The sequence below is a fragment of the Xylocopa sonorina genome, chromosome 4 (assembly GCF_050948175.1).
Source record: "Xylocopa sonorina isolate GNS202 chromosome 4, iyXylSono1_principal, whole genome shotgun sequence".
NCBI classification, from domain to species: domain Eukaryota; kingdom Metazoa; phylum Arthropoda; class Insecta; order Hymenoptera; family Apidae; genus Xylocopa; species Xylocopa sonorina.
In genome coordinates this window covers 13,894,162-13,909,056 of record NC_135196.1, presented here as the reverse complement: position 1 = coordinate 13,909,056, position 14,895 = coordinate 13,894,162, and the positions used below count along the sequence as shown (strand labels likewise).

General features: G+C 54.4%; 1 protein-coding gene across 4 annotated transcripts in view; it reads left to right on the top strand.

Moving 5' to 3' along the window:
- The window catches only part of Salm (spalt major), a 58,951-nt gene extending 44,178 nt beyond the window's left edge, over positions 1-14,773 (top strand). The window contains exons 1-8 of one of the 4 annotated variants that reach the window (XM_076893511.1): positions 4,668-4,904; positions 6,842-10,294; positions 11,218-11,351; positions 11,982-12,257; positions 12,508-12,769; positions 13,325-13,473; positions 13,957-14,130; positions 14,282-14,773. In XM_076893511.1, coding sequence (XP_076749626.1) covers positions 4,802-4,904; positions 6,842-10,294; positions 11,218-11,351; positions 11,982-12,257; positions 12,508-12,769; positions 13,325-13,473; positions 13,957-14,130; positions 14,282-14,692 — 4,962 coding nt within the window. In that variant the 5' untranslated portion in view covers positions 4,668-4,801 and the 3' untranslated portion in view covers positions 14,693-14,773. Of the gene's footprint in view, positions 1-4,667; positions 4,905-6,841; positions 10,295-11,217; positions 11,352-11,981; positions 12,258-12,507; positions 12,770-13,324; positions 13,474-13,956; positions 14,131-14,281 lie in introns of those variants that run through there. The other 3 variants (XM_076893510.1, XM_076893512.1, XM_076893514.1) reach the window with 3 other exon arrangements.
- Positions 14,774-14,895: the final 122 nt, after the last annotated feature.

Sequence of the window (14,895 nt, the reverse complement as noted above, 5' to 3'; positions counted from 1 at the left end):
CCATCTCACCCCTTCCAACGGCGGACCTTCACCGTGCCGCGCAAGCTCGCGAGGTTCTTTATTACTTTATGCTAGCGGTTCTCTGTTTTTCTTTCTGCGAGGCTGCCTTCGTTCGAAGATAACAAAGCCTGGACACGGTTAACGCGTTACTGATCGCCTAACAAACAGCCGGATCGCAATAAGTCTCGCGGGTACGATGAAAATGTTGCCGCGCGGAGAAAAAAGGGGGAGAGGAACGTATTAGGGGGTTGTAGCCGGGGAACCGAGTGCACCGCGGTCCCGATACGATCGGGGGAGCGGAGCGCGAGGAGCGTTGCTCCACAAACGGTTTCGCTGGGAGACACGATATCGCCGTTTTGTCTGGCTCGTAGCTTGTCTTGTTGCGAGACGTTCTTAGAGGCGCTGAAAATGTTGCCCTCGGACTCTCCGTTCGTGCGTCGACCGTTTTTTTCTGGTGACAGCCTCGAATTATTTTTTCCGAAACTGACTAACGACGCTGGTAACGGGGACGAGATGCTCGTCGAGTGTATATCCTGAGAGAGGATATACACTCTCTACGGCCACAAAGGCGAGCACCCGTTGCGTTTTCGGGGGACCCACGTGTTACATGATTTACGATGACCCAAGAGTCCCGTGAATGGCCTTCATCTTTTAAAACTCCATGCCTGGAGCCAGAGCCTCTCCGGTCGAAGAACCAGATTTCCTTGCGCACCGCGCGAGACAAGCTCTGCAACCTAATAACTTTGAAAATAATCTCGGATGCAGCGTCTGCAAAAATTTCGCTATTGCATTGGCGTATTAGCGATAACCACCCAATACGTACTTCTCCTCCGAACTGTCTATAAACGGAATAGCAGCAAGCGTACGGAAATGGTGTAGCTGACCAGATTCAAATGAGAAGAGTGTCGAGCAACTCGAACGGATGCCTTCGCAATGCTTCTGCGACCAAAGAAACAGTTTCGCGACAAGCCTGTACATCTCGGCCAACAACATCCGAAAGCTACGAATAACACGGCGAAAGAACGGAAGAATTACAAAAACCGATCCCCGCTTAACGGTCGAACGAACCGGGCGATTCAAGAAATCCGCGGTCGCGGTCGCGCGCGTAAACCCCGGCGGCAGCCGCCACCCGTTGTCCACGGGAGCGAACCCCCAGCGAAGAGAAAAACGATCCACTCGTAACTCATCCAGCCGACAGCAGTCACTCGCGAACAAAGGGAGCCCAGACGCGAAGATCGCGAGCGGGGTGTTGAACGGGATGAGGAGGAGGAGGAGGAGGAGGAGGAAGAAGAGGAGGGTGAGGCGGGAGCCAGGGCTCAGAGTTGCAAATATGGCAATCGTAATGGAAGGAGACTTCCATCTTGCGCTTTAGTGTCTACCCGGAGATAGATTAACCGTGTGCAACCGCGGCTATGCCTGGCTGCCGCCCCCAACGTCCCCCCGCGCGCGCGGCCTGTACAAAAGTATAATATGTACTATATCGTCTGTCCTTTCCTCGCCGGGTGAACCTTCCGTGCCCCACCACTTTGTTCCGGTACCCCACTCCGTTAACCGGCGACTGCGACGGATCCGGCGAACGGAGTGGGAGGCGGAGGAGGCAAGCCGCCGCCGCCGTCGCGGCGGCGGTGGTGGTTCATTACACGGTACGAACACCTTGGCCCGGTGAGAAAGTGTGCATCCACATGCACGCGGCGCAACCAGCCGCGTATGCAACGAGTAAGAAAGCGTATTAGGTACGCAGGCATGCGATCCAGGCTGAAGGAGGGCGGTCCGAGGAGACAGGTGCGAGCCAATCGCGGCCCGCCACGTGCAATTTCCCTCGTCGTCTCTCTTTACCCGTTCATTTCTCATTCCTCCTCTATCTCACCCTCCCTCTCCCTCCCTCCTTGGACCCCCTTCCCCGTCGTTCCTTAGCTGTCTTCCAGCCGCGCCACACCGCGCCACACCGCGCCGAGCCGCGCTGCTAACTTATTTAAACGAGACTCGACCCCGTCACTGCGAGTACGAATCCCTTTCGTATTCGGCACCGATGCGCCGTGACTCCGCCGAGAGCAACGACCCCCGCAACGATTCTTCGCCCGCTGCTTTTATCGATCGGCCTCCTTTGTCCCGCGACCTTGTACTCCTCCAGGATGTGCCAAAGCCCCTCTGCCACCTTTCTTTCCTAATCACGCGTCCGTCGTTCTACCGCGCCGCGAAACCACTCGCGATCCGATCGAGTTCCTCCTCCGAGTCGGGTCCCCAGCTCGCAGCTGTGCAACGACCCGTGCAACGGTCACCGTAAATCGCAAGCCTCGTCCGCGGTGATCGAGGATCCCCTGACAGGACGCGTCTTCCAGATCGTAGACGGTTTAGCTCGTGAAATTCGAAGAGGAACCGTCCATCAGCGATGTTCCTACTGGCGAATTCGCAGTTTCTTCCTTCGAGTGAAATGTTTATACACCTTCGAGCAGGAAACAGGCTGCTGCTGCTGCTCCTTGGACGTGAATTATGACTTCCGACCCATTTTCGCATTGTCGCCGGAGCCCAGGGGCTCGTTAACCTCCGCTGGAGCGCGGCTCTCCTCCGGCTTATGATTTACTGGCGGGTGTAAATCATCCGTCCGGAGGCACAAGGTTGCGCGCCTTCGACAAAAGTCGGGCTCGGTTGTGCCACGGGCCGGGACAGTTGGCCAAAACGTTGCGCAACCAGCCGCTGAATGGACTGCGCGAGCTTCTGACCTGCAGGAAGTTACCCAGCCGAGGAAGGGACCATCCGGATTACCGCCTCGTGCCTGAACCCCTGCTGCAACCACCTGCACGCTAGTCACCGCGTTATTCGACGCGTGTCCGGATTTACTTCAACGTTTGTGGTCTCCTACCACGGAGTACTAAATCAACCCTTCCTCGCGGTCCCTTCTTTCGTTATAGACGCGCGCGGTGCGTATTTCGTTGAGGGAACGTCCTGGTTACTGCGGACGAGCGATATTAAGAATTTGAGAACTCGAAATTTTCGCGATGAAGAATGTTAATGCGTTCGGAGTAGCTGTAAGGCGAGCTTCGTAGTCTTGAAGAGGTCAGAGGCTGATCGCGAAGCCGTACGAAACACCGTCGTTCGCGCCCAATAACACGTAATCGAATTAAAGCTATTTTATGCCCGGTATAGATAATCCGGCAAGGTTCTATTCAGCTACTCTGCGTTCTTCGACACACCCAACCGTGCCTTTGTTCGAAAAACTGCGTTCCAGCCAACGCTGTTTCCCGCCTGCAAAGCCAGTTATATGTCGATAGACTAACCGGTGGCGAATTAAGAACCTCCTCCAGTGAATTGTCGACTTTGCTGGTCTATTTCCGCGAGTCGAGCAACAAACTGTACGAATTTATCCACTTTTTAACGCGAGTCAGAGATCTTCGAGAGAATAAATTTAATAACGAAAGAAAGAGAAGAGGGGAAAAAAAAACGAGAGGAATTCTAAAAATGAGAAAGTAAGAGATCGACGTAAGGTTAAGGATCATTTTCTCAACGCGTTTAACACGAGTCACGATACATTTGTCGCGGACCATTTTACTTTTCCAAAGAATATCGCGCCGGTTTAAAGTGAAAGCACGTAAGCCTAACGGCAGTTATCTTTCCCTAATGTCTCCCCGTCAAGGACGGAGGACTGGTGAAAGCCTCCACTCTGTACGTGATTTAGGATATTCCAGTCGACGGTTTTCAAATTCCTCGAAGGAAAGAGAGATGACAAATTATTTCTATTCCCAGGTCGACTTTAAGAGAAAAGTCATGTTCTATTATGTTAATTATTACCCGAGACAGGAATGGTAAACAAAAATAAACACGGGAATAAGAGGACAAACAGATCGATTCTCAGCGCACGATTAATCTAGATACACTGCAAGCCTCTGGAAATACTGCAGTTATTTTAAAAATTCCCTCGCCCCGCGATGTTTCCACAAAGAAGTTGTACGCGTAGCGCTTCGTCTGTCCCCGGATTCTTAAACCTCCACTCTCGTTTCCGAATCAAGAATTCCTTCTAAAAAAAAGACGAGAAAGAAGAGAAAAAAAAGGAAGAGAGAGAAAGAGAGAGAGAGTGAGAGAAACGAGCGGAGCGGGTACGAGGGAGAAAAAAAGGAAAAAAGAAAGGGACGTCTAGACTCTAGACGCATTCCAGGGGACTAAAGGGGCTCTCTATCGGTCGCGTCGAATTCACACTTTGCTGCCCCCCACGGAAAGATGCCCAAGAGCGCTCGCGAGACAGAGAGAGAGAGAGAGAGAGAGAGAAAGAGAACGAGAAAGAGAAAGAGAAGGGACGAAGAAAATGGAAAGCGAGCGACGCGAGAGGACGCGTGCAGAAACGCGTCGCTCTGTCGCAGGCAGTAACCGTGGATCCGGAAGTTGCGCCGCGTAGGTGGGACCGGGTAGAAGGGGTTTCCCGGTGTATAATAATTAATAACCGGCCGCTGAGTGGTTCGCGCAGGCCCCGCCCCTTACCCCCTGATTTATGAACCGCGCCGCCTTCGTTGTCATAACCGAAGTGTACAGGCGTGGGCGCCTGGTGGGGGACCAGGGCCCTTGGTGGGGCTGGCGGGTGGACGCGAGGTGGGGGAAAGGGATGACGCGTGACGTTGCGCGACGGTATACCTACGCCCAGGCCGGCTCTTTACCAAGCGATCAGTCGGTTCTCGTCCTTGCCGGATGACACCGGTCGACACGCGGACATCCGGTCGGAAAACGCGGCGCAGCTTCCACGCGTCACCGGAAGTAGGCGCTACGCAGCCAGGAGAGGGTCGTCCGCGCGGCGTGCCGCGGCGCCGTGGGTACCATGCAACTGATGAGATGGAGCATCACGCGCCGACTCGAGTGCAGGGGTACCACCAAACAGGGCACCTGCAGGCCCGCCAGGCTCTCGTGTCCACGATCTCCCGGTACGCAGAACCGTTGACCTTGAACGCGTAACGACATACGCGGCGAACTCGTCGCTTCCCGTCGCGAGAGCGTCTACCTCTCTCTCTCTCTCTCTCGCTCTCTCTCTCTCGCGCGCGCGTTCGATCTCGCGGCATCGTACCAGCGAGGAAGTTTCCCGTTCGGATCCTCCAAGTTCTTCTCTGTTACGCAGTGGTGTTCACAGTGGTGATCGAGTCGCCTCCGCGACGAGTGAAACGTTAACTGGTGCGGTCCGTGAACGGGTCTGGCTCGCCCGCCGAGAATAGTAATTGCGCGATTTCCATTTTTCATTGGCCCCGGCACCGCGTGTATTAAAAGTGTACACCGGGTACGGGTTTCACGCGTCGTCACGCGGAATACTAATCGCCGCTCTTTATCATTGACACGAATGTGCACTGTCCTCACCAGGATCTTTGTTCGCGCGCCCGTTTTGACACAGTTTTGTCTCCACCATTACTTTACGCCACTCCTCTCTTTCTCTCTCTCTCTCTCTCTCTCTCTCTCTCTCCTCTTTCTCTTTCTCTGTTTGCACGCTCGCCTGCATCGAGCCTGCGTGCCGGTTTGTCACCGTTCAAGTACACCCTACGTCGCCACGGTTTTCGAAGAAATTATCGACGCTTCGCGTTCCGTGAACCCAACGTGGGTGTACCTGGGTGGTAAATAAAATCGGTCCCCGATGTCGATTAGCGATTCCGCCACGGTTTCACCGCGGCACTGTACATTTTAAACCATTGCGCTTCGACCTGCCAAGCGTCCGGCCCCCGTTCCAGCCTTGGCGACTGCTTTAATTCGTGAATCGAAACCTTATGAGCTTTCATCTTTTCGCGCACCGTCAGATCGCCTTCATCTTTGCCCAACAGCGCCGTCGAAGAAAGTTCGAAGCCTCGTTTACGCGGCTCTGGAATATTCCAACTAACTGGCGTAAGCCGTTGCACGGATAGTTTTTTATTGTTGCAATTATTTCTTATCTTAAATGCATGTTTACCAAAGTAACAGCCTAGTTAGGTTTTTAAACGCGGGGAATATACTTGGTCGACAACGTCGCTCGAATAAATACGCAACTATCGTGCGCGCGATGGAGTGTCGTCGAATATCGCACCCGTCAAATTATCCACTATCGGTCATAGAAATCTGCTTCGCGTCTCGCGACGAACCGTACGCGGGCTTACTCGTACACTCTTCGTCATATTTGTCACGTACGAATAATAAAATGCCTCGGCTTCGTCTAACAACGCGTTTCCTACATTCCAATCGCGGACTATTCAGGTCTCGGACGTTGTCTCTCTGACAACGAACACTGGCAACGAGGAGCAACAATTTTCAGGTATTCGATACAGAGGATTGGGAAAAAATCAGCTTTCTTTTTATCAGTTTGCTAGAAAGCGGTAACAGGCAGAGAGAATGATTAGAAATTTAACGAGGGAACGAGGATAAAAGGCATCTGTGTGCCGCCTCGAAACGTGTCACATATTCCTCTTAATATGTAAAGTACGTTCCGTAAAATGCTTCTCGTTGCATCGGTAACACGATTGACTGTTTGCTATTCATAGAACACGCGATATCTCAAACCAGCGATGCTTTTTTGTTCATTTCTTTTTCTTCATCGTCGTTAGTACGGTACACACAAATGATTTAAACGTTGAATACAAATGGAAACTGGCGTGGCCTTTTTGCGTGGACGCAGTCTTCGCTAAACAGGAAGCAGCAACGCGCGACTGAAACTTAGTTACACAGGTACACGCGTCTCTGCCCTGCGGCTGGAAATAGAAAAGGAGATTGAATAATTCGATAAGATCAGAGGTTTGTTAATCGTCACTAGGCGAAGACAGGTGTCGTTGCGTTATAGGTTAGGAAACGACTAGCGCGAAGCCAGTGCGTTCGTCGGATCGCTAATCGCGGCGTAAACGATATGTTTCAGGAGAGGAAAATGACTTCACGTCCGATGGCGAGGAGAGTGGTGGTGGCGGAGGAGCCGGTGGCGACGAAGCCGTGGACCTCACGGCCTCGAGGTCCCATCAGGGCGACGAGGACGACAAGGATCAAGAGGACGCTTTGGAGGAGGATGAAGAGGAAGGCGTGGACGAGCAGGACGATCAAGAGGAGGACGAGGAAGGATCTAGGAAGCAGATGCGGCATAGACAGGACGCGGAGAACAACAACAATTTCGTGGAGAGCGGTACCGCGGCCGGTCTATTCCCGCCCGCGGGAACTAGTCACGTCACCCTGGAGGCTCTCCAGAACACGAAAGTGGCGGTCGCGCAGTTCGCAGCGACAGCGTTGGCCGGTGGCGCGGACAGCGAGGCGGCCCTGCAGGATTTGGCGTTGCTGCAGAACACCTTGTACACCCTGCAACATCAGCAAGTGTTCCAGCTGCAGTTGATCAGTCAGCTCCAACAGCAGCTGTCCATCACGCACAATCAGTCGGTGCAACAAGCGCCTGGCGAGCCGTCGGACAGCAAGGAGATACCTTCGTCGCCGATCATCCAGCCGAAACCTCTCTCGAGTCTGACGTCTCCTCCGTCGTCGCGTCCGCCGAGCCACCAGCAAACCTCTCCGGCTCCGATGACCCCTAACCTCGCTCAAGAACGACCGACACCGGCTAGCAGCGCGTCACCGCTAAGCCTACCGTTGGTTTCGTCGAACGCGACAGGGCCAACAGCCACTACCAGCAGCAGCAGCAGCGGCGGTAGCAGCAGCCAGGTGCCGATGTCCCATCAGATACCGCCGCTCTGCTCGATCAGCTCCTCCCTGGCGTCGTCGATAATCACCAACACCGACCCGCCACCGTTGCACGAGCCGAACACGCTGGAGATGCTGCAGAAAAGAGCCCAGGAGGTGTTGGACAACGCCAGCCAGGGTCTGCTGGCGAACAACCTGGCCGACGAGCTGGCGTTCAGGGGCGGCAAAGGGTCCCGTCTTTCCCCGTACGACTCGAAATCCGGTGGCGGTCGCGGGGAACCGTTCTTCAAGCATCGGTGCCGCTATTGCGGCAAGGTGTTCGGCAGCGACTCGGCGCTTCAGATCCACATACGATCGCACACAGGTGAGCGACCTTTTAAATGCAACGTCTGCGGCAGCCGCTTCACCACGAAAGGGAACCTGAAGGTCCACTTCCAGAGGCATACGGCCAAGTTTCCACATGTTAAGATGAACCCGAATCCCGTTCCGGAACACCTGGACAAGTACCATCCACCCCTGCTACAGCAAATCGCCTCTGGTCAGAGACCGATGCCGTCCCCACCGCCGCCACCACCCTCTCACCATACCTCTTTTCACCCGGCGGCGGCGCACGGTTTTTTACCTCCTCAGCCGCCCCTGCCGATCAGCCTAGCCCTTCCCGGTATGCCACCCCTGTACAGATCGCCGGTTGTCGCTCATCGGGACGATCAGGACGTGCCGGAGAACTTGAGTAAACCCGTTACCACTGCCCCGACCACGTCCCCACATTCCCCCGCGATTATGTCGAACTCTCGTCATTCCTTCCACGACAATCACCACCAACAACAAAAGCAGCAGCTCGAGCAAAGGGACGAGATCAAGCTCGAGCACCGGTCGCCTATGCACGAGCAACAGCACCACCAGTACCAACACCAACGGCCGACCAGTCGAGAGGCAACCGGCAGGATAACCCCGAAGAAAGAGCCAGAGGAGCCCGAGGAGCCCACGGAGGAGGAGAGCGAGGATTTCGAGGAGACCACCAGACGGTATCTGAACTCGCCCCAATCCTCCGTGAATCCGCCCTCCCAGCCGCAGACCTACGAGGACTGCAGCATGGACAGCAAGATCAGCGGACGGCTCGAAGGGGACGGCGACATGGAGGTCGACGAGGAGATCGAGGAGCAGCCCGAGAACTTGTCCGGTCGTGGTGCCGTGAATCGTTTGCCGCAGCACATCGTCGCGTACCCTGGCGCGTCTCCCGCGAGCAGCAGCGCGAGCAGCGGAAGCCTTCAAACCTCGTTCGCGGGGATTCTGTTCCCAGGACCGCCCGCGCACCATCAAATACCGCACCACACGGCGCCAACGGCCGTGAACACGTCCGCCTCGGTCACGGGCAACGAGATGATCGACCCGGCCAAGGACCCGGCTATCTATTCGAGCCTGTTACCGCGGCCAGGCAGCAACGACAACTCCTGGGAGAGCCTGATCGAGATCACGAAGACCTCGGAAACGTCCAAGTTGCAACAGTTGGTCGACAACATCGAGCACAAGCTGACCGATCCGAACCAGTGCGTGATCTGCCACAGGGTGCTGTCCTGCAAGAGCGCGTTGCAGATGCATTACAGGACTCACACAGGCGAGCGGCCGTTCAAGTGCAAGATCTGCGGCCGCGCGTTCACCACCAAGGGTAACCTGAAGACCCATATGGGCGTGCACAGGGCGAAACCGCCGCTACGAGTGTTACACCAGTGCCCGGTGTGCCACAAGAAATTCACGAACGCGCTGGTGCTGCAACAGCACATACGACTGCACACCGGCGAGCCAACGGAGCTAAGTCCCGAGCAGATCCAAGCTGGCGAGGTGAACGAGTTCCCGCCGGGTTATCCGCACCATCCGCTAGCGTCGTTCCTCCCGCAGGGTTTTCCGCCCATCCATCCAGCCGGGCCTGGTTTCCCGTTGGGCTTCCCGCCGTCGCGACAGCAGACGGGCCTCGAGAGGCAGCCCCAGGAAAACGACATCGACGCGAAAGAGGATCCCCAACAGCAGCAACACCAACACCAACACCATCAACAGCAGCAACAGCAGCAGAGGTACGCGGAGGAGCAGAGCGAGGCGGACGATCAGGAGGACGACGAAGAGGACCGAAGGGAGGAGGACGAGAGGTGCGAGATGAATCGAGAGATTCGCGGCGACGTCGAGGACGATCAGGACCGCGAGAGCGAAGAGAACGAGCAGAAGGACGGTGGTTCCCTGCAGAATTTCTCCACCTCCCTGGCCGCTCTGGAGAACCAGGTGCGAACGATCACCACGACCGCCACGTCGACGTTAGGAAACATTTCCAGGTCGCCGCCGTTCCATCGTTACAACGGCAGCGAGAAAAGCAACAGCCCGCCGAATCCTGGCGCGCCGTTAGACCTGACGCCTCGCGCGTCTTCCACCCCCGCCTCGGTGGTCTCGGTACCAACGCCGCCCCCGCAGCCTGTCACGCACCATCCGCATCCGTTCGGCATGTTCGCAGGGCTGCTGCAAGCGGTCTCTTCGTCGCCGTCCACGAGCAGCATCGGTTCCTCGAGCATAAACAGCGTCAGCTCGATGAACACCGTCAATCCGGGAAGCGGCGCCGCCGGACCACTGGCGTCCCTGACCACGTCAGCCGTGTTGGCTGCCACGTCGACCTACAACCCGCTCGGCCTGGCTGTCGGAGGGCCAGCAGGTAGGCGCTGCTAGCACCAGGGCGAGCTGCAGTTCCTGCTACACCTCCCGATCGATCTGACACGATTCACTGATCCTGACCGCCAGTCTGACTAATTCGTCCACCTTATCCAAGCTGTATATCGACGTATCCTGTTTGTGGTGTAGCCGGACCTAGCACTCCTACCCTCCCGCTTGACTCTTTTTTTTTTTTTTACTATCTGTTTTGAACACCTTTGTTTCGATCTCTCTTTCTCTTTCACTCTTTCACTCTCTCTCTCTCTCTCTCTCTCTCTCTCTCTCTCTCTCTCTCTCTCTCTCTCTATACCACTATGCGCTCTTCTATTTCGGTCTTTCTTTCTAGTTTTCTCTCTCTTTCTTTCTCTCTATCTCTGTCTTTCTATCTATGTATTTATCTATCTATCTGTTCATCTGTCTCTGTCGATCTGTCTGTTTACTCTCAGTTCGAGTCACTTGTTCGAGATATAGAGGATAGAAAACAAAAGAACGGGGGACGAAAAAAGTTTTGCGTGCGCAGACATCAGTTTTGTATTCCACTTTTGCGATATGAAAAAGATCGAGAAAGAAAGAAAAAAACACTATGGATATTTAATAAAAGTATTGAATAAATTTGTTTGCAAAACGGATTGCTGCCTGTACGATTCATTTCACTCCTTCCGACAAACAGCGACGAGAGCCGCGGGTCTAAACGCTGTCCTCGAGGCAACCAACCACGTGGATAACGATCAGCCCCCCACGAGCGTCGGAGGCTCGCGTTCCGTACGTCTGGCCGGCGTCCGCGCGTTTGACGATTAGATTAGCCAGTTTTAACGCGTTCGTGACGGATGGTTTACGGTCGAATCGCGGTTACAAATTGCTTTCACGGCCGGTAGAAGCGTGCGAAAGTGTCGGGAAGCAATTGTAAAGAAATACGATCTGTTACAGTGCGTGGAAACACCACATGTAATATCTGCTACAAGACATTTGCGTGCAACTCCGCGCTGGAGATCCATTACCGGAGCCACACGAAGGAACGACCTTTCAAATGCACCATATGCGACAGAGGCTTTTCCACAAAGGTAACGTATACACACCACTGATACTTGGATTCGACGGATCGGGAAGATCGAATTGGGCGCGTCCATTCTGAGAATTGTTTGCTGCTCACCAAACGAATTCCAAAGAAATCCTACAACCGACTAGTAGACTGTTAAACGATTCGATGAAACCGACGGAAACGGTCGGCCGCGTTCAATTTTCAAAAGGTGTCGTTGACCATTTCCAGGATGGAAACCTTTCATCGTCTCGTGCGTCAGAAGCGTGGAAATCTTCGACACGTTTCTATGCGACTTTATAGCTGCTGTTCAAAAGGCTGCGACATAACCTTTATATCTCGCTGCAATCGTTACTATCGCCGCACTTCTTCTAATCGCCTACATTTTGCTTGACTAATACGTATCGTATACAGCGTACTAATCGAACAATTTTTCTTAACCCTCCATTATCGACTAATCGTAAATACTGACGGATACTAATCTAGTGGTTGCACGATTTCTTAATCGTGAAGGTTCAGTAGTAGTATGCGAATGACTCGAGTCGACGTGTTCGTTGGTTATTGTAAAAAAGAATCAATGATCGCGATCGAAGCCTGGCTCGGTTCAAGTTCCGGCACAGCGTCCTGTATCTTTGTTTTTCTACGATAATTTCAGAACGATGGTTCCGGGCAGCAAGCATGCGTCTGTGCGTCTCAGCCGTTACCCGCAAACAGTTCGATCACTTCACCCGATCCTCAATACGGATCACCGTGCGCCAGTAGTCGAGAAAAAGCGAAACGCAGGCGGCGGCGGCGACCTGAGGAACGGAAGAGCCGGGGGCGGAAAGGAGCAGGAGGGGGGCGGGGGTTGACGCCTGTCTATCCTGCCATCCGCCTACCCCCGCTGATGTCACCCGCCCTCGGACTTCTACCCTCGGCGCACGGCCTCCTGGTAAGAGCCTGCTGAATTTTGACAATGAAACAACAACAATGATCACACCACTCTGTATATACGATCGATCCTTTCTCTCTCTCTCTTTCTCTACCTTTCTCGCGTTCGAATCGTGCCGCTGGATTCTTACGGAATTAGTAACAGAGACGATGGTAATTATGCAGAGTGGTGTAATCGACGAAGTGATTGAACACGAGGCGTACGTCTGCAGCGGCGTTAATCGAACGAACGATCGTTTTCTGTCTCGCAGGGGAATATGAAGCAGCACATGCTGACCCACAAGATCCGCGACATGCCGCCGCATCTGTTCAGCGACTCGAAACAGCAGCACCAACAGTCCCAGGAGCACGAGACCTCGAGAAGTCCGATGTGCGCGGAGGACTCGAGCCTACCGCCGCCTCCGCCGCCTCCGCCGCCACCGCCGCCGATGCCGCCGAGCTCGATGGAGCAGAGCATCTCCGCGAAGAGATCGCCACCCGAGGGAGAGCTACCAGCGCCAAAGAGACCAGCCAGTAAGTAGCCAGAAACCGACCTGGTACGGTCTTTCGTCGTTCGGAGCCTGCTTCTTCATCGAGCGCGATTCGAACGGTTCGAGGCTTCGCTTGGCAGGTTGGAACTGTTTCTGGCTTCGGTCGAGACGCAGCAATTAATCGTTCACCGCTCTCGGCTTCGCTTACTTGCACGCATCTCTCTCTCTCTCTCTCTCTCTCACTCTTTCTTTCTCTCTCTCTCTCTCTCTGTGCTTTCTCTCTACATCCACACGCTGTTTTCTTTTCACGGGCAAAGATCCCTGGGTGGCAGGTTCGCTCTCCATCTTTCCGTCTATCGTTCTCTTTCGTCTTCCATCTCGAAGGACTCGCGGACGAACAAGAACAGAGCAGAAATAGATAGCGACGTCCGTTAACGAGGGCGTCCGTTCGGGCCCAACGAAACCACCACCGGCCACGTCTATTTTCCCCTCTCCGCTCCCTCTCGAGCGAAGGGGGACACAAGCTTCTTGAGAACCCCTCGCTAAAACTTGCGTCAGGCTCTGTTCAGCGAAACTGTGTGTGTGTGTGTATTTGCAGGCGTGCCGAGCAAACACTTGTGCCAGATTTGCAATAAGAATTTCTCCTCATCTTCGGCGCTCCAGATCCATATGAGAACTCACACCGGCGACAAACCGTTCCGATGCACCGTCTGCCAGAAGGCATTCACCACCAAGGGCAATCTCAAGGTATATACACATCATTTTTCCCTTTTCTCTCTCTCTCTCTCTCTCTCTCTCTCTCTTACTCTCCATCTCTATCATCATTTTTTCTATATCTCTATCTCTCTCCTTCCCTCTTTCTCTCTCTCTAATTCCATCTGTTTGTTCTCTCTCTCTCTCTCTAATACCCTCGTTTCTCTCTACGTCCCGTGCCTCCATCTTCACCACTGTCTCTCTCCATCTCGCTATCCACGTACGTCCGTACCCTTCGAGTTTACTCTCTAACACGAGCTAGCCGCTACTGCTTGTACTAACGCTGACGCGTAACGTACAAAACGTGTGACGAAATGTGAGAAACCAAAAGAAAAAAGAAAAGCAAAAAAAAAGAAAGAAAGGCAAGGAGAAAAGAAAAACGTAAGCTCGATGAAAGATCAGCGCCACCGTCAGAACGCACGCAGACAGACCCGACACACCGCGTTGATCGAACGAACCCGCTCTTTCTGACCGCAGGTGCACATGGGCACTCATATGTGGACCAACGGAGCCTCTCGTCGAGGTCGCCGAATGTCCCTGGATCTGCCTCCCCTACCCATCACGCCCAAGGACTCAGAGTTCCTCCAACGGCGACCGGATCTCTTCTATCCGTATCTACCCGCACCGTTCCTTAACGGCGTGCAACAGAAAGTAAGTGAAGACAACGAAACAACAATAAACTCGATTATCCGTTAATCGCGCAGACAACTCTCAGACAGATCGAAACTCTTGACAGATCGTTTTTCTAGGTATACCCTCGCGCCAGACTAAACTTAACCAGTCGGCTGTGCATTGCTTACAGCTGAACGAGATCTCGGTGATTCAGAGTAACAACGGGCTACCAAGCCACGCGGTAGCCGCGGGCAAGTACGCTGGATTGTTCGGCTCAGTGTACGCAGCCGGCGCGGGATTCCCCCTCGAGAAGCAACCGATGACTGCGACGAGTAACGGACCGTTGCTCGACGGGAAGTCCTCGATCCCGTCCGGGTCTATGCTCTTCCAGACACCGTCGCCGTCCCACTCGCCAGGCACGCCTGGCTCGAACAGCAGCAACCAGAACAACGCGAGCGTGACCTCGTGGACGGGCGACGCTCTTCATCAGCACCACTTCGACAGGGAGCCACCAGCGAGAGCGGACGGGAACTCGACGCCACCCACCACTCGGCTACCACCGCCACCGCCGCCAGCAAGGGGCGAGGGGCTGGCCACGTGAATCTCGATCGACCACGCGTACCCATCATCCGCGAGGTTTCACATCCACGGCGACTGAACTCCGTCCTGGCTGGCATCGAGGCGCGAACAACGCCAGAAGAGAGCGAGAGAGGAGTCATTTGTAGGGAAACGAAGAAAAGGGGGTGGGGGCGTTCACACAGAGCCGGCAGTGTTTCAGTGCATTTTTTTTTCTTCTTCTTCTTC